Source organism: Nerophis lumbriciformis, linkage group LG08 (assembly GCF_033978685.3).
Source record: "Nerophis lumbriciformis linkage group LG08, RoL_Nlum_v2.1, whole genome shotgun sequence".
Lineage (NCBI taxonomy): Eukaryota > Metazoa > Chordata > Actinopteri > Syngnathiformes > Syngnathidae > Nerophis > Nerophis lumbriciformis.
Genome location: NC_084555.2, coordinates 50,966,948 through 50,987,500, shown reverse-complemented (window position 1 = coordinate 50,987,500; position 20,553 = coordinate 50,966,948). Strand labels below are relative to the sequence as shown.

Below are 20,553 nucleotides of genomic sequence, written 5' to 3'. Positions count from 1 at the left end.
AGTAATATACACTACATTTACAGTAATATACACTACATTTACAGTAATATACACTACATTCACAGTAATACACTACATTCACAGTAATATACACTACATTCACAGTAATATACACTACATTTACAGTAATATACACTACATTTACAGTAATATACACTACATTCACAGTAATATACACTACATTTACAGTAATATACACTACATTCACAGTAATATACACTACATTTACAGTAATATACACTACATTTACAGTAATATACACTACATTTACAGTAATATACACTACATTCACAGTAATATACACTACATTTTGAGGTGAAATTATTGCAACTTACCATATTTTTTTTACATTTTAGTTTTTTTTTTTAAATCTACTGAAAAAATGCATTAAAAAATGGTGTAATAATAGTATTCACTGTTAGAAGCGGCCCTCTGGGGCCAAACATAACTGCCATGTGGCCCTCAGTGAAAACCACTTTGACAACTCTGCTCTATACTCAACTCTGATATAGCCTACACACTACTGCCATCTAGTGTCTTGGAAGTGTAATTGCATTGCAAATGAGACTGAAACGTGTAGGAAAACAAGATATAACAACTTGGCAGCACAGTTATCACAATCAGCTCCTCTTTAAATGTTGCATACAATACCATTTTATTATCAAACAATAAACATTTGTTAACACACCAAAGTACCGAAACTCGGGCACTTTAGGAATCGATTCCTTGGTACTGGGAATTGGTACAGTATTGGTTCAAATGTAGACGGTACCCATCCCTATAAATAATTAGTTTTTGGGCCGGTCTTATTTACTTTCTGCTCCGCCGCTCCCAGTCTGTGGAACGCTCTCCCTGACCACCTGAGGGCACCACAGACTGTGGATGCTTTTAAAAAAGGCTTCAAAACCCTTCTTTTTAAAAAAGCATTTTTTATAGATCTATGCATATTAGTTTTAGCTATTTTGCTGTTCTAGTTTTTATTTTTATTTTTTTTTTGTGTCTTTTTAGGGCCCGCAATGGGACATAAGGACCTATTGAATTTCTAAGGTTTTATTATTATTATTCTTCCGCAACTTTGCGCTGTAATTTGACCCCCTTAACATACTTCAAAACTCACCAAATTTTACACACACATCAGTAATATACGGCAAAACCAAACCTCAAAACTCAAAATTGCGCTCTAGCGCCCCCTAGGAAGAAAAAAAAACTAGACTGCCTGTAACTCCCACTAGGAAGGTCGGAGAGACATGAAACAAAAAACTTCTATGTAGGTCTGACTCAGATCTAGATTTCATAATAGTACATTCTCGGGCTAAAATCAACAGGAAGTTGGCAATTCCCCCTTCAAGACAAAAAAGTACACACACATCAGTAATATACGGCAAAACCAAACCTCAAAACTCAAAATTGCGCTCTAGCGCCCCCTAGGAAGAAAAAAAAACTAGACTGCCTGTAACTCCCACTAGGAAGGTCGGAGAGACATGAAACAAAAAACTTCTATGTAGGTCTGACTCAGATCTAGATTTCATAATAGTACATTCTCGGGCTAAAATCAACAGGAAGTTGGCAATTCCCCCTTCAAGACAAAAAAGTACTAAAAACAGTCACTTTTGCCTCTTTGAGCTGTAATTTGACCCCCTTAACATGCTTCAAAACTCACCAAACTGAACGCACACATCAGGACTGGCAAACACTGCGATCTAAAAAAAAAACCTAACCCCAAATCTCAAAATTGCGCTCTACTGCAATTTTTTAATAAAACGCAAAAAAAACTGCTCCTCGGAAGACAAAAATGACAAAACTGCCTGTAACTCCCACTGGGAAGGTCGGAGAGACATGAAACAAAAACCTCTATGTAGGTCTCACTTAGACCTCCATCCATCCATCCATCCATTTTCTACCGCTTATTCCCTTTGGGGTTGCGGGGGGCGCTGGAGCCTATCTCAGCTACAATCGGGCGGAAGGCGGGGGGCGCTGGAGCCTATCTCAGCTACAATCGGGCGGAAGGCGGGGTACACCCTGGACAAGTCGCCACCTCATCGCAGGGCCAACACAGATAGACAGACAACATTCACACTCACATCCACACACTAGGGCCCATTTAGTGTTGCCAATCAACTTATCCCCAGGTGCATGTCTTTGGAAGTGGGAGGAAGGCGGAGTACCCGGAGGGAACCCACGCAGTCACGGGGAGAACATGCAAACTCCACACAGAAAGATCCCGAGCCCGGGATTGAACCCAAGACTACTCAGGACCTTCGTATTGTGAGGCAGATGCACTAACCCCTCTGCCACCGTGAAGCCCCACATTTCATAAATAGACAACCCCCAGCAAAAATCAACAGGAAGTTTGCTATTCCCCCTTCAAAACAAATTTTTTGTAAAAACCGGTCACCTTCCTTCAAAAACGAACTCCTCTGAGCGCGTTTGTCGTTTCGCCTTCAAACTAACACAGGAGAGAGATTGAACCCTTGTGATTACAATGACAGAAGCGCTTTTTTTCTAACTGCTCCGGTTTTGATTTTATGACCCTTCAAAGACCCGCTGCGCTGATGCTGCTGCGCTGCTGTTTTTTTAAGATGGCTGCTTAAAAGCAGGAAGCACCAACGTGCTCACACAATGCAGACAAGGTAGGTACACTAGACAAAAGTTTTGGGACACTTCAGACTAAAAGTAGACAAAAGTATTGGGACACTTAGGACTATCACTGGACAAAAGTATTGTGACATTTAGGACTAGCACCTGCCAAATATGCGGGCCCGACCAATGCTGCTTGCAGCTTTAATTTGTATTTATTTTTTAATACTCTGTCGCACTTTGAGGTTGTTTACTCAATGTATAGTGCTTTTTACAAATAAAATCTATTATTATTATTATTACGTGGAAAGCGTCTTCTCCCCGTCATCTTTGTTGTATTGGTAGTTTTTAGCGAGTCCAAAGCGAGCCTACTGACAAGATATGAGTTAGAACTTTACGCTACTTTGTATTAGAAACGGCAACAACGGATAATGACGAGAGGATGGAGGAAAAAGAAGGAGCTTATTGACTACGCCGTCGACTACAATGGTGGACGCGAGCAAATTTTCGGGGACTTATGCAAATCCCAAAATACACAACAGCAGGTAAGCAATAGGTAAGAAAAGTTGGTTTTGCATATTGCGAAACAAAACGGCAGATAACATGTCTCCATAATAATATGTTGAAGCACAGTACGTCTGACTATGGTAGCCGTAATATGCCGACAATCTATCAAGCGGTACGTATTCGTAGCTTATGTGAGAATGAGATGTTAAGTGTTCTTTTTTAATCCATAGTCATGTTTAAATCAGCTAGTATTTTCCCATGTAGTGTGTCTTCTCCTGACCTCCTTGCTTGTATCTTATGTCCGCTAGTAAACTCTTTGTTTTGTCTTAAAACCTCTTAAGGCCCAAGCTGTTTGTTTACATGCTTTTTTTTATTTCTCTTTGCTATTTGGGCTTATTGGACCCTAATTAGAATAAAAACTAAGAATCGTCTTTTGATGTGATGTACTTAGTCCATAAGTACACAAACGTGTACTTCATGTTTAGTGACATGCTAATTCTTATTTTCACACTTTTTTTTTTCCAAATTCCATTGTATGTTATACTCTTCTGACACCACCAGATGGCAGTATAAGTGTCCACATAAGCGGCCATAAGACCCCAATTCAGTAGTGTACACAATTTTGGAAATAAGAGCTAAAAGGTGCTGTCCACGCATGTGGCCACTAAGCCTTTAGTGAACAGGTGCCTGTCAGAATAATTGTATCTAAGTTATTACAAAACTTTGTGTTTCAATTAATTCCCGGCGAGCAGACAACAGCGGTCTTTGATCTTACCAATCAAAAGGCTTGTAAAACTCCACTGTGTAGGATGGGAAGTGACATGAAGGTGTCGGTTTATTTGATGTATTGTAATCCACAGGAAGATTTTGTCTTGACCCGAGATCTACAAAGCGGAGAGGAAGCAGGACCTGACCCCTCTTCCAGAGACCTTTTCTTTGAACTGTTTTGTGACCAAAGGCAGTGGCTGTTTACGACCCCCCGTCCCTTTAGAAACAGCTGTTGCCATGTAATCAGGGAAAGTCTAAATAAAAGAGGAGGCGCACAATCTTTCGTCAGAGCGTGGTGGGAGACTGTACAAAGAGTAAGTGAAGTGAAGTGAATTATATTTTTATATAGCGCTTTTTCTCTAGTGAAACCCAATATCTAAGTTACATTTAAACCAGACTACAGTCCAGACGTTTCTCCTCAATTGAGCCAAATTGAATTCTGTCTCTGTTTAATTCCTTGCTTCTTGTCTTGTTTAATAGATGTCATCAGTGTTTGAACCTGACAGATATAAGCATTGAAAAAAAAAAAAAAATTATTTTCAAAATTTTTATGACTAAGACCCTTACGGGTTCCTGGGACCAAACTTGAAGAGAGCTCTAAGGGTTAAATGGTAAATGGGTTATACTTGTATAGCACTTTTCTACCTTCAAGGTACTCAAAGCGCTTTGACACCATTTCCACATTCACCCATTCACAAAGGCAGCGGCCGTTTACGACCCCCGTCCCTTTTAGAAACAGCTGTTGCCATGTAATCAAGGAAAGTCCAAATAAAAGAGGAGGCGTACAATCTTTCGTCAGAGCGTGGTAGGACACCGTACAAGGGTACAGGTGTACCCGCTTTCCTCATTGAGCCAAATTTAAATTCTGTCTCTGTTTGATTCCTTGCTTCTTTGTCTTGTTTAATAGATGTCATCAGTGTTTGAACCTGACAGCGCCAGTCAACCTGCAGGCCACACGTATCTCTTATGTGTGACTGCCGTCTACCGGTCACACTTGTCATTACACCATGTACCAAATAAAATTGCTTCAAGGTTGGCAAACACAAGCAGAATTAATCGGCACTGTCGATTTTTGAGAAAATGTAAGAATTTTAATAATAAAAATAATAATAATAAATTTCACTTATAAGGCGCTTTTCTGGGCACTCAAGGACAATATCAAAATAATAAAATCAATTGGATAAAAACAACAACAACAACAACAACAAAGATCGATAAGATTTACAATGAATAAGCAGTCAGGAATAAGTCAGTATAAGACAGGAATACGTTTTGTGTGCCTTGTAGTCCCAAAAATATGGTAATGGGATCTGGGCAGAGGATGTCGTTGTGGCTTGTGCAGCCCTTTGAGACACTCGTGGTTTAGGGCTATATAAGTAAACATTGATTGATTGATTGAGGTACTTAAATGTACAGGAAAATAAGTTGTTGGGTTTTTATGAGCAAATATCAGGGCTGTTTTTTAGGACAGTGTTGAGTGAGAATCTCTCTGGCTTAATTCCATAACGAGGCTGCGGCAAGCCTACCTGGTCGTGGTATATTTCGTGCAGCTTGACGATGTTGGGGTGACCGTCGCAGAGCTTCAGGGCCGCTATTTCCCGCTGAGTCTGCGCCTCCATCCTGCAACATACCGGGTTTTTTTGTGCAAATCCTGGGAAGTGTTACAAAAGTGTTTTCAGCCGGACTTTGTACCGTTTGCTGACTATTTTGACGGCGTATTTCTGCCCGGTCTTCTTGTGCGTGCAGCGCCTGCAGATGGAGAAGCTTCCCTCGCCGAGAGCGCTGTCCTTGAGGTCCATTTCGTAGCCGATGTAGAAAGGAGAGTCCTACGGGGAGCCGAATGGAGAAGACACTTCATCAAGAGTACAAGACAAAAAATTTTTTTTAAATAAATTTAAAAAAAGAGTACAAGACATTTGAATATTACGGAGCCCCTAAAGGGACATGGGGGGGGGGGGAAGTATAATTATTATTATTATTATTTTTATTTATTTTTTTAAGACATGTATCTCGTGCGCACGAGATACATGTCTAAAAAAAATAAAAAAATAATAAATTTAAAAAAAAATGTTTTTATAACTTTATAAAAAGTTTCTCGTGCGCATAAGGTAGTTTCTCGTGCGCACGAGATACATGTCTAAAAAAAAAAAACAATTTAGAATTTCTTTTTTTTTTTAAGACATATATCTCGTGGGTACGAGAAACTTTTTATAAAGTTATAAAAAAAAAAATTATATTTTTTTTTAGTTTTTATTTTTAGACATGTATCTCGTGCGCACGAGAAACTATCTCGTAAAGTTATAAAAAAAAAATATTCTAATTTTTTTTTCTATTTTTTTTTAGACATGTAGTTTCTCGTGCGCACGAGATACATGTCTAAAAAAAAAAAAGAAAAAAATTTTGAATTTTTTTTTTTTTATAACTTTATAAAAAGTTACTCGTGCCCACGAGATACATGTCTTAAAAAAAATATATATACTTTTTTTTTTTTTATAACTTTATAAAAAGTTTCTCATTCGCACGAGTTACATGTCTAAAAAGTAGAATTAAAATTAAAAAAAAATTTTAAAAATTATTTTTTTTACAACTTTTTTTTATAACTTTATAAAAAGTTTCTCATGCGCACGAGTTTCTCGTGCGCAGGAGATGTCTAAAAAAAAAAAAAAAATTAGAATTTTTATTTTTTTATAACTTTATAAAAAGTTTCTCGTGCGCAGGAGATGTCTAAAAAAAAAAAAAAAAAATTAGAATTTTTATTTTTTTATAACTTTATAAAAAGTTACTCGTGCCCACGAGATACATGTCTTAAAAAAAATATATATACTTTTTTTTTTTTTATAACTTTATAAAAAGTTTCTCATTCGCACGAGTTACATGTCTAAAAAGATAGAATTAAAATTTAAAAAAAAATTTAAAAATTATTTTTTTTACAACTTTATAAAAAGTTTCTCGTGCGCACGAGATACATGTCTTGAAAAAAAAAAAGAAATTATAAATTTTTTTTTTTTTTTATAACTTTATAAAAAGTTTCTCATGCGCACGAGTTTCTCGTGCGCAGGAGATGTGTCTAAAAAAAAATAAAAATTAGAATTTTTATTTTTTTATAACTTTATAAATAGTTTCTCATGCGCACGAGTTTCTCGTGCGCAGGAGATGTGTCTAAAAAAAAAAAAAAAAAATTAGAATTTTTATTTTTTTATAACTTTAGAAAAAGTTTCTCGTGCCCACGAGATACATGTCTAAAAAAAAAAATAATTATAAAAAAAAAATTTGAATTTTTATTTTTTTATAACTTTATAAAAAGTTTCTCGTGCCCACGAGATACATGTCTTAAAAAAATAAAATAAAAAAAAATAAAAAATTTGAATTTTTTTTTTGTAAGTTTATAAAAAGTTTCTCATGCCCACGAGATAAATGTCTTAAAAAATATATATGTATATTTAAAAAAATTTTTTTTATAACTTTATAAAAAGTTTCTCGTGCCCACCAAATACATGTCTAAAAAAAAAAAAAAAAAATTATACTTTTTTTTTTTTTTTTTCTTTATAACTTTAAAGTTTCTCGTGCGCATGAGGGTTTCTCGTGCGCACGAGATACATGTCTAAAAAAATAAAATTAGAATTCAAATTTAAAAAATGTTTTTATTTTTTTTATAACTTTATAAAAAGTTTCTCGTGCGCACAAGATACATGTCTAAAAAAAAAAATTAAAAAAAAAAAAATTGATTTTTTTTATTTTTTTATTACTTTATAAAAAGTTTCTCGTGCCCACGAGATACATGTCTTAAAAAAAAGAAATTATTTTATTTTTATTTTTTTTCTATAACTTTATAAAAAGTTTCTCATGCGCATGAGAAACTTTTTATAAATAGATACATGTCTAAAAAAATAAAATTAAAATAAAAAAATAAAAAATAAATTATTTTTTTATAACTTAATAAAAGGTTTCTCGTGCGCACGAGATACATGTCTTGAAAAAAAAAAATTATACATTTTTTTATTTTTTTATAACTTTATAAAAAGTTTCTCATGCGCACGAGTTTCTCGTGCGCAGGAGATGTGTCTAAAAAAAAAAAAAAAAAATTAGAATTTTTATTTTTTTATAACTTTAGAAAAAGTTTCTCGTGCCCACGAGATACATGTCTTAAAAAAATAAAATAAAAAAAAATAAAAAATTTGAATTTTTTTTTTGTAAGTTTATAAAAAGTTTCTCATGCCCACGAGATAAATGTCTTAAAAAAAATATATATATATTTTTAAAAATTTTTTTTATAACTTTATAAAAAGTTTCTCGTGCCCACCAAATACATGTCTAAAAAAAAAAAAAAAAAATTATACTTTTTTTTTAATTTTTCTTTATAACTTTAAAGTTTCTCGTGCGCATGAGGGTTTCTCGTGCGCACGAGATACATGTCTAAAAAAATAAAATTAGAATTCAAATTTAAAAAATGTTTTTATTTTTTTTATAACTTTATAAAAAGTTTCTCGTGCGCACAAGATACATGTCTAAAAAAAAAAAAAAAAAAAAATAGATTTTTTTTTTTTATTACTTTATAAAAAGTTTCTCGTGCCCACGAGATACGTCTTAAAAAAAAGAAATTATAATTTTTTTTATTTTTTTCTATAACTTTATAAAAAGTTTCTCATGCGCATGAGAAACTTTTTATAAATAGATACATGTCTAAAAAAATAAAATTAAAATAAAAAAATAAAAAATAAATTATTTTTTTATAACTTAATAAAAAGTTTCTCGTGCGCACGAGATACATGTCTTGAAAAAAAAAAATTATACATTTTTTTATTTTTTTTATAACTTTATAAAAAGTTTCTCATGCGCACGAGAGTTTCTCGTACGCAGGAGATACATGTCTAAAAAAATAAAATTAAAATAAAAAAATAAAAAAATTGTTATTTTTTTATAACTTAAAAAGTTTCTCGTGCGCACGAGATACATGTCTTGAAAAAAAAAAATTTTACATTTTTTTATTTTTTTTATAACTTTATAAAAAGTTTCTCATGCGCACGAGAGTTTCTCGTGCGCGGGAGATACGTGTCTAAAAAAAATTATTTTTAAATTAGAATTTTTATTTTTTATAACTTTATAAAAAGTTTCTCGTGCCCAGGAGATACATGTCTAATAAAAAAAATAAAAAAATAAAAATAAAAATTAATTTTTTTGGTATCGAGACAACCCCAGTACGCTGTAAAAAAAATCTTACTGTAAACAACTGACAGCTCAGTCGCCAGAATTTTACAGGAAAATTTGAGGTGCTTTTGGATGTTTTTTTTACGGTAAAATTCATGCAACGAAGCAGCCAGTTTTCTACCGCAAAATCTATGGTTGTTGTTTTTATAATACAGTACTGTGTGTGGACAAACGGTACTAAAGTTGTTTTTATGGTAAAAAAAAAATAAAAAAGAAGCTCAGTCACCAAATTATTACCGTAAAATCTATTGTCATTTTTTGTACCTTCATCATGGCGCTGCGGGCGACAGCAGCCGAGCCCGGACGCTCGGAGCCGCCGCAAAGCTGGACCGGGTCGTCCATCACCACGTTCCTCTTGAACAGGATGGAGGGGGCCATGAAGGAGTAACCCTTTTGAGAAAAAAAACACATCTTGTTTGCGGGCAAAACAATTTCACCACTAACGTTTTGCACTATTGAACCTACAGCTTGTGAAATATCAATCCAATCCAATCCACTTTATTTGTGTAGCACATTTAAACAACAGAAATGTTTCCAAAGTGCTGCACAACAATATTAAAAACAATATTCAAATGTTATCCTTAGCTCCACCAATGACTGAATAAAAACAAAAAAGCAAAAATAAATATAAAACCAATATAAAAACAATTAGGGGTGTAACGGTACACAAAAAGTTCGGTTTGGTACGTACCTCGATTTAGAGGTCATGGTTCGGTTCATTTTCGGTACAGTAAGAAAACAACAAAATATACATTTTTTTAGTTATTTATTTACCAAATTTGTAAACAATGGCTTTATCCTTTTAACATTGGGAACACTATAATAATTCTGCCCACGTTAATCAACATTAAACTGCCTCAAGTTGTTGCTCGGATTAAATAAAATGACAAAACTTTTCTTCTACATATAAAAAGTGCAACATTAAACAGTTTCAAGTCAACTCATCATGCTTAATTTATTACAGCATTTGGGAAGCCTGTAGTTGATTTATTATGTAAATGTTATATTTGTATCAACATGTGATAGCAGGGACCCTGCCATTCAAAACTAGGCTGCTCCATTACTAATGATTAATGTAACTATAGCTGAAAAAATAGTACAATAGCAATAGGAGAGACTATTCATCCCTGAACATCATGGAGTTCATGTAGGCTTAATGATGCACTTACATTATTATATCAACTATCAGAGACAGAAACTCTTCATTTAACATAATGTCCTTTTTTTGCAGCTTCAACACAGCTCAATCAACACAGAAAAAGGCAAAGTGAAATAACAGACAGACAGGGCTTTGCTGTCCGTAACACACACACACCGCAAAATGAGCTAACGTTAAATATACATTTTTTAGTTATTTATTTACCAAATTTGTAAACAATGGCTTTATCCTTTTAACATTGGGAGCACTATAATAATTCTGCCCACGTTAATCAACATTAAACTGCCTCAAGTTGTTGCTCAGATTAAATAAAATGACAAAACTTTTCTTCTACATATAAAAAGTGCAACATTAGACAGTTTCAAGTCAACTCATCATGCTTAATTTATTACAGCATTTGGGAAGCCTGTAGTTGATTTATTATGTAAATGTTATATTTGTATCAACATGTGATAGCAGGGACCCTGCCATTCAAAACTAGGCTGCTCCATTACTAATGATTAATGTAACTATAGCTGAAAAAAATAGTACAATAGCAATAGGAGAGACTATTCATCCCTGAACACCATGGAGTTCATGTAGGCTTAATGATGCACTTTCATATTATTTGATCAACTATCACAGACAGAAACTCTTCATTTAACATAATGTCCTTTTTTTGCAGCTTCAACACAGCTCAATCAACACAGAAAAAGGCAAAGTGAAATAACAGACAGACAGGGCTTTGCTGTCCGTAACACACACACACACCGCAAAATGAGCTAACGTTACGCTAAAAGCGAATTAACCTTCACCTCAAGCCAGGACTGCGAGCAAGCTAAGCTGCCTTTTATATTTCTAGAAGGTCAACGGGCTCATAGTGATGTTACTAGTAGTTGACTGGGAGGTGTTTATTAAAATTTGGGGAGAGTCCGCTGCCTGATGCTTACCTGCTAAACGCTAAGCACTGACTTTATGCGCTCTGAATACTGTCGGAGGCAGATATTTACATATATCCGAATTTAAGTTGTACTTCTTTTATTTCATAGTCATATTTGAAAACAGCTCGTGTTTTCCATTTCTTCTCTTGCTGCTCTGTCTGTAAGTAAACTGTGTGTGTTAACCTTGAGTTCTTTGGAATGTGTTTTGACTAGCATTTGTTTTGTCTACAGAGAGGGGACGGGAGAGAGGGTGGTGGGATCGGGAAGACAGACCATTTTGGGCGGCGCAATAGAATGTTCTATGGTTAGACTGGTCTCAAAAAATTATATTTGCAAAGCTTTGAAAATATACAACAAAATACCTATTCTGTCTCTGGTGGTTTTTCAACTCAGCTTTAAGTGTCGTAAAGAGCTTGGAAGCGAATTGTGACTTGAATTCCCTGGGAGGAACAACTGGTCCAAAACGCAACAATACGCACTGCTGATTGGCTCTTACCGCTCTGTTTGTAACTAATCAGATGGTTGTGTGGGTGGGACAATGCTGGGTGTAGAAAACTGACAGAAACAGAGGCAGAAGGCTACTTTATATGTCCGTGTGGAAACTCGTTCGGTACACCTCCGAACCGAACCGAAACCCCCGTACCGGAACGGTTCAATACAAATACACGTACCGTTACACCCCTAAAAACAATATAAAAATAAATATGATTAAAAACGATTTTAAAAGGTAAAACCAATTAAAACAATAAATAGAAATCAACATTTTAAAAACACAAGAGGACCACACAACTCACATAGTGATAAAAGCCAAAGAATAAAAGCGGGTCTTAACCCTTGTTGTGGTGTTCGGGTCTGTGAGACCTGTTTTCATTTTTTATTAAAAGAAAAATGATACAATTAATAAATGTTTCAAACTGAGACTCACTGGCTTTGGCTCATTTTCTGTGAAGAACATATATCAGAATACAGTAGTGTTTCCCACACATTCATTTATTTGTGGCGGCCCGCCACGAAAGAATTACGTCCGCCACAAATGGATTTTTCGGCTTTTGACTCGCTCGACCGCTCATAAAAGCAATGGGACTCTGTCTGTGAATGGAGCTTGTAGTTACAACTCCGGTGCAGTAGGTGGCGGTAGCCTACTATGCATTGTAACTCCGCCAAAATCTTCTGGTGGGCCAGAAGAAGAAGAAGAGGGACGGACGGACGGACGGGATCAAAATACGAGGATAATATAGGTTATAGGTAGATAGGTTATAGCTGCATCGCTCGCGGCTCGTCATATATTTAACGTTAATCCGCGATTTCACCGAGCGTTTCACTGACGGTGTGGTGGCCGGGGCAGACGCACGTAGTAACAGTCACGTGTTAATAGTGATGGGTCCGGCAACACCGATGCATCGGCGCATGCGTCGAGCTCATAAAGCAAAACCCTGTGTCGGTGCGCGTACCGCTTTTAGAAAGTCACGTGACCGATCATGAGCTCTTTTGGTCACGTGACCGATACGCGAACTGTGTCGCACTGACGCCTCCTCTGTGCCCTGTGAGCGGGTCTTTTCTACAACCGGAGAAATAACTAAGAAGCAGAGGTGGGTAGTAACGTGCTACATTTACTCCGTTACATCTACTTGAGTAACTTTTGGGATAAATTGTACTTCTAAGAGTAGTTTTAATGCAACATACTTTTACTTTTACTTAAGTATATTTATAGAGAAGGAACGCTACTTTTACTCCGCTACTTTTATCTACATTCAGCTCGCTACTCGCTACTAATTTTTATCGATCTGTTAATGCACGCTTTGTTTGTTTTGGTCTGTCAGACAGACCTTCAAAGTGTCTGCCTTACTGGTGACGTTTCACTTCGTTCCGCCAATCAGATGCAGTCACTGGTGACGTTGGACCAATCAAACAGAGCCAGGTGGTCACATGACCTGACTTAAACAAGTTGAAAAACTTATTGGGGTGTTACCATTTAGTGGTCAATTGTACGGAATATGTACTGTACTGTGCAATCTACTAATAAAAGTTTCAATCAATCAATCAAAAGTGTGAAGGAAAAAAGATACTTTTTTATTTCAACCGTACATCCCGTCAAAAGCCTAAAGACTGACCGCACATGAGGACGTTCCTGTCTTCACAATAAAAGTGCCGCTCCATCGCGCCTGCGCTTTCAAAACAAGAGTCTCCGAAAGCCAGCGCAAACAAGCTAGCAAGCTACGGAGTTTGACGCCAATATATTTCTTGTAAAGTGTATAAAAACGAATATGGAAGCTGGACAAATAAGATGCCAAAAACCAACCACTTTCATGTGGTATTAGACAGAAAGGAGGAACTTTTCTTCTCCTCCATTTGAAAACGTGGACGTTATAATCACAACTGTCTGATTACAATCAACGCAAGTCATCAGAATCACATAATACACCAACTTATATTCTTGTCTTCATGAAAGAAAGGAATCTATATGTTAAACATGCATGTATATTCGTTGAAACACCTTTAACATGTAAACAAAAACAGCAAAAATAAATACATATAAATTATATACTGTATATATCAATGTATATGTATGTATGTATGTATATATATATATATATATATATATATATATATATATATATATATATATATATATATATATATATGATATGAGTGTGTATGTTACTCATCAGTTACTCAGTACTTGAGTAGTTTTTTCACAACATACTTTTTACTTTTACTCAAGTAAATATTTGGGTGACTACTCCTTACTTTTACTTGAGTAATAAATCTCTAAAGTAACAGTACTCTTACTTGAGTACAATTTCTGGCTACTCTACCCACCTCTGCTAAGAAGAGAAAGCGTCTAAAATTGAATAAGTTGGAAAAACGGGGTTTTTTTGTAATAAAAATGTGTAAAAAAAAAAAAAAAAATTCCAGGTCCACAAGCATCCTCATTCACAACACGTTCTCTTAGATTTCCATGTTATGATACATGTTCACATTATTTATTGACTGTATCTAAAAAAGATAAAAAATATATATTTTTATTTAAATGAAGTTATGAAATAATCCTAAATGAAATACAATGACTTGGTTTATATTATTGTATATACTAGGTCATAAAATCAGTGTCAGTTGAGTTCCCTAGGTTGCCTGTAGGGATTTTTAATGTCCAGCAGATGTCAATATTTAGTGACACAGTATTCGACACAGTATCAATACAGTTTTGCAATGTGTCAAAAACGCTTCATGAAGCCTCATCAACCCATCACTACCTGTTACCATACCGACGAGCTAACGTGTCCAGGTTATAACCCTGTTGTCAATAAACACACATGGACTGAAGCTAAATTGTCCACTGTCCACTGCAGCATGTGAATACAATGAAAAGAATAAACTCTGAGCCAACCAGCTGTTAAAATGTTGTCCAGGTTAATGTTTTGGCCATTAAAGGCCCTTCATTTCAAGATTTCAACTGTGATCGGGCTTTAAACAGGTGGCTGACCTGTTCAGATGGGTGTAACTGCTACTGGTCAAATAATGTGAAATAGCATTTAATTTTACATATATGCAATGCCATTGAAATGTAATTATAGATAATAATAATAATAATAATAATAAATACTTTGTAGTGTTGTAAATAGTCAACGGGAAGGATTTTAGTAAGATATAAGCCATGAGCACTACACAGCCAGAAAAAATCCTAGGCAGGACAAGTAAAAATATTGGGGCAAGTAGATTTGAGAAGTCAGGAAAGTAGAAAAAAAGCTTAACGTTGAACCCTGCATGTGTTGAGCTGCTGCCGCTTAAGGTTAGATGGCACTGTACATAGAGCGCTTCTGCTCGTTAGTAATAAATTCTAATGTTGGATGTTCACTCCTTCACACAGATGAGTATAGAAAAATATTTTCAACGGCCGAAAAGGGCTCGACTTGGAGAGGAGGTAGGCCTACAGTCCGGACCACAGGTGCGACCTGTTCAGCAGCAGCAGGAGGAGGTTGACTGACTGTGGCAGGACACCTCTGCCTCTGTTTCACTTCATGTTGCTGGTAAATAATATGGTTGTAGTAGTAGGCTAAAGTTAAATTATTTAGTATTCACTAATTAAAGGGGCAGAGCTTTAAGAGACATTTTAGCTTTTATATTTTATAAGATATATTTTTTGTAAGAACCACAATTAATACATATACTTCAGTGAATCACTAATTGTTCAAATCTGTATATAAATATGTACATAAAATGTTGTAATTATATTCCAACTCCGCGTTCTTCTTGGTCATCGCCAAGACCACACCACCACAAATAGATGCCTGTCCTGTGGGAAACACTGTATCAGAATACATATTTAATGACCACACACCATACACCGCCCCAACACATTTCTATTACATATAAGATGTCCGGGTCCACTGGACTCGGGGCTAATAGAAGTGTGGAAATTAGAGATGCGCGGATAGGCAATTATTTCATCCGCAACCGCATCAGAAAGTCGTCAACCATCCGCCATCCACCCGATGTAACATTTGATCAGAACCGCATCCGCCCGCACCCGCCCGTTGTTATATATCTAATATAGACGATGCAAGGCAATAGTGAGGTTATAAAGCTTTTGCCTGTTAAAGAAAGGAGACTGATCCAATGCAGCACAGACATTCGCGTGCCACGCTGTCACGACCCAGACGCACACCAGTGCGCAATCATATGGGAGCCGCGCTGAGCGCACCTCCAAGCGCGTCTCGCTGCCGGCGACGGCCGGGTATATGGGCCCGACGCTCCAGCGCCATCCATTTTCAGGGCTAGTTGATTCGGCAGGTGGGTTGTTACACACTCCTTAGCGGGTTCCAACTTCCATGGCCACCGTCCTAGCTGCTGTCTATATCAACCAGGGTGAGCCCCACCCCTTTCGTGAGCGCACTGCGCGCGGAGTGACCCCTGTTACGCGCCCCCGGCAACAGGGGTGGTGGGCAGGTAAGCTGCGCGGGCGGAGCGCGCGGAGTGACCCCTGTTACGAGCCCCCGGCCACGGGGGTGGCGGGCAGGTAAGCTGCTTACCTGCTGCGCGTGACGCCGGCCGCGGCGAAGGCGGACGAGGCGGGGTGTCGTGCGGTGGGCGCGGTGGTGACCCTGGACGTGCGTCGGGCCCTTCTCGCAGATCGCCTCAGCTACGGCTCCCGGTGGGGCCCTCTCGGGGGAAGGGGCCTCGGTCCCGGACCCCGGCGAGGCGTCCCTTCTCCGCTCCGTAAAAGTGTCCATCTCTTTTTTTTTTTCTTCTGTTGTGGCATATGCTGCAGGTGCCTGCTCGTTTTTCGTATGTGGGTAACAACATTTAACTATGTATATATATTTCCGAATTGGTTTAACTGCCACCCGCCTGAATCTATTTAAAATCTAATTTTTTTTTATTTCAACCACCCGACCCGACCCGACCCGCGGATAAAATCAAATTTTTTTTAATTTCATCCGCCCGATCCGCGGTTGTGCCCGCAAACCGCGCATCTCTAGTGGAAATGTATGTTCTGTGTACCACACGCACCCACCAAAAATATTGGTATGGGGACAACACTGCGGTCAATGTTTTTCCCTCAGAGACCCGGGCGGTTACATACTTTTGTATAGAACACGCACGGTTAATAAGGAGCATTTACGGTAAATTGTCCTGGACACACTTTTGTGAGTACTTCCTGTCGGCACGTCAATAATCAGACCCATTCTGGTCATTTGAAGCCGTCCAGCTGTTCCTTTTTTGTTGTTGTTCCCCAACGCTCTTTGTGAGGCGACGACTGTCTATTTCCAACTGCAAAGGATTCCGGAGCGCTAATCTCTCCCGTGCGCACACACACACACACACGCACACACACACACAGCTGTGACAGTCTGGACGGAAGCATGGATGCTCAGAATGAATGAAATGCCCCAAATTGCCGGGCTTGAAAATGTGATTGCTGTGCTGTCAAATTACAGCCTGGTGCTTCTAATGCAATTTTAATTCTGTTTTGTTAGGCAGCGTCAAGGGGGGGTAGGTGGGGGGCACATTTTCAAACCCAGCTTCATTGCTGCTCTCTGGGGCTTGCAAATTGTAAAGACCCCCCCTCCCCCCTCCTAAATTCCAGCCCGCATGAATGGCAGCTGGGGGGGAGGGGAGGAAAAAAAATAAATAAATAAAACCCCAGCGAGATGAAGTTGGCAATCAGAAGCTGGGAGGCGTAACCCCGGGCAGACGCGCCGGCGCTCGCGCGAGAGTGTCCTCTTTTATTCCGGCGGAGAAGCCGCTTAATGCGTCTATTGATCTCGCCGGCTCAAGCATCCAGAAGGCAATCAAGAGTCGGAATTTCCACGCGCGGCGAAGGAGTTATGGGGGCCCCGTATTACGGTTCAAAGCGCCATCAAAAATAGTCATTGGCATCTGTTACTTCACTGAGGACTGCATATGGCGGCAATTACGCCCATAAAAAAAAAGGCGGCGTTTATGAATAGCGACGCAAGACGCAATGTTGACTTACAGCAACCTTTTGAGCACATTCAGAACTTCACTCCACGACTTGGATTGCAGTGGAGTGTGTCAAATATAGTCAAAAGCAATGTTGCACACGCACGACGTAGCGTAGTTTTCCGACTATAAGGCGCACTTGAAATTATTTCATTTTCTCAAAACTCGACAGTGCGCCTTATGTACGGAATCATTTTTGGTTGTGCTTACCGACCTCGAAGCTATTTAATTTGGTACATGGTGAAATGATAAGTGTGACCAGTAGATGGCAGTCACACATAAGAGATACGTGTAGAACGCAATATGACGGCAGCCACACATAAGAGATACGTGTAGACTGCAATATGATGGCAGTCACACATAGGCACACTTGCCAACCCTCCCGGATTTTCCGGGAGACTCCCGAAATTCAGCGCTTCTCCCGAAAACCTCCCGGGACAAATTTTCTCCCGAAAAACTCCCGAAATTCAGGCGGAGCTGGAGGGGGCCTCCAGCTCCATGCGGACCTGAGTGACGTGTTGACAACACACAACAACAGCGTCTACCATAAAGCAGTTTGCATACCTGCCAACTTTTGAAATCAGAAAAACCTAGTAGCCAGGGTCCAAGGGCCGCAGGCCCCGGTAGGTCCAGGACAAAGTCCTGGTGGGGGGTTCAGGGCTTCGCCCCCCGACGCAAAATGATTATTAGCATTCAGACAGGTTAAAATGTTGCTAAAACCATCACTTTTCTATCAGTCACAGTGACTTTTCAAAACAAAAATATTACAGCAAAAATCATATGGGTTGATTGACATGTTTATTCTGTAAGCTAACTTCAATAGTTTGAAATTATTTTGACAGTTAATGCCAGTTATCCTGTCAACCTTTCACAAGACTTCAATTTGTTAATTGAAAGTATAAACAGTATAAACACTTTTTACAGTAAACAAATGGTAAAACAGTACTAAACAATTCCATTGGTGTCATTATTAACTTTCTGTCCAAGCTTGTATAATCTACTGCCTTGTTCAATTGTAAAAAATATTCTGTGCCTAAAATTCACATTTCTATCACAATTATCATACTGTAAACATGGTAAGCTAACTTCATTAAAATTAATAGTCCTGTCACTAGCATGGAATTACAATTCAAATGTAGTTTTTTTGTAAGCCTTTCAAAAGAATTCAAAATATGAAAAATTAATGAAAATTAATTTAAGCCATCAGACACTTGAAAAGTGGCACATCACATCTCTAATGTAATCATTTGAACTTTTCAACAGAAATAGCACTGCAAAAATATTAAGGACATACTTCTGTATTTTGGTAGTTATGCTGTCAACATTTAACAAGATTTCTTCAACTTGGACTTGAAAGCATAAATAGTATAAACACTTTTAACAGTATGTCGTGCTGTGAAATACAGCCGACAGGATTGCGCACCAAACACGAAGCAAGGCCAATTAAAGCGCATGCATGGTGCAGGAGAACAAAGGACTTCTTTCATTTAAGGTTTGTGATAAACCATCAAACTCATTCGTTAAAAGGACTCTATAGTAATATAAAGCGAATTTTTCTGGACATTATCATGCAAGAAAAGTTTATTTTTGGGACCGCGATCACCGCGTAATGATTTTTAAAGGTTGCATTACAAACATGTAACTGTCCCATGTGATCAGCCAGTGCGATTGGAAATCCATGCTCAATTATTGCCTCCGTAAATAAAACTTCGGCATTTATCACATCCAAGGAATCTGTATGGGCGACGAAAAACGTTGAAAGTTTTCCACTTGTATCGCTAGCAACGGCATTAGACTTGTGTTTTTTTGTCCCAACGTGGTCTTTTACATCGCTAATTCCTCCGTGTCCGATCGAAAAATCTTGTCTGCACAAGGTGCAATTCGCGTAGTTTTCACCCTTTTTTTTTTTTTAATTAATGAAAAACCGTATTTTTTATCACTGCAACCGTAACCCGGAATAGGTTGATGAAAACCGTACGAATTACGGGAAAACCGGAGTAGTTGGCAGGTATGAGTTTGTCTGCCGTAAACAGCAATGTTGTGACACTCTTAAACAGGACAATACTGCCATCTACTGTACATGCATATGTGACCCACCCATAATGTGTCACATTTTTGTGTTCATTTATTTATTTTATTTTGTGGTTTGAATTCGTTTTTTGGAGCTGTCATTACACATTTATCAGTATTCACATTGGTCAGTAGGGGGCAGTAGGGCGTTTCTTCCCAATTGAATGCTATCACCTGCAGACCGGAAGTGTCTTGTCATTCTGATGAGAGCGACCAGTCTGTGAACAATTGAAACGTCCTGTGTGCTTTTTCCTCCTGTATAACAGGTTAGTTTTGGTGAATCAACTCACTGAATAATATCCATGTGATCGTTATAAGTTTAAGTACACATTCTGATGGTGGAGCCTAACTCTAAAGTGTTTGTGAGTTGTAGTTTGTATTTGTGAATGAATCCAGTGCACAGCTGCAGTAATCAATACAAAATGGCGACGTGAGTGCGCAATGTTTATATGGGAACTTCTGATCCTAATTCAGACTCCCAAATTAGAGCTCCCGTTTTCTTATTGATTTTATAATGTATATTTGTATAATGTGTGTGTTCTGAAATAGTGACAGAAAATAGAACAAGGATGGACAATTCAACCCTTAACTCAACAATGAGTAGATGAGTGTTATGTGTGTGTATATGTGTAATTAAATGAACACTGAAATTCAAGTATTTATTTTATTTATATATATATATATATATATATATATATATATATATATAGCTAGAATTCACTGAAAGTCAAGTATTTCTTATACATATATATATATATCTTAACCACGCCCCCAACCACACCCCCGCCCCATCCCCGACCACGCCCCCCACCCCCCACCTCCTGAAATCGGAGGTCTCAAGGTTGGCAAGTATGCACATAGGGATGATGTTTGATAAGAAAT

The 20,553-nt window shown here is 37.6% G+C and overlaps 1 protein-coding gene across 1 annotated transcript in view; it reads right to left on the bottom strand.

The window, feature by feature from the left end:
• The window catches only part of rps6ka5 (ribosomal protein S6 kinase, polypeptide 5), a 97,417-nt gene that overhangs the window by 21,183 nt on the left and 55,681 nt on the right, over window positions 1-20,553 (bottom strand). The window contains exons 11-13 of the mRNA XM_061969177.1: window positions 9,322-9,447; window positions 5,545-5,678; window positions 5,379-5,472 (exon numbers count right to left, since the gene is read on the bottom strand). Of these exons, the coding sequence (XP_061825161.1) occupies window positions 5,379-5,472; window positions 5,545-5,678; window positions 9,322-9,447 (354 nt within the window). The remainder of the gene's footprint in view (window positions 1-5,378; window positions 5,473-5,544; window positions 5,679-9,321; window positions 9,448-20,553) is intronic.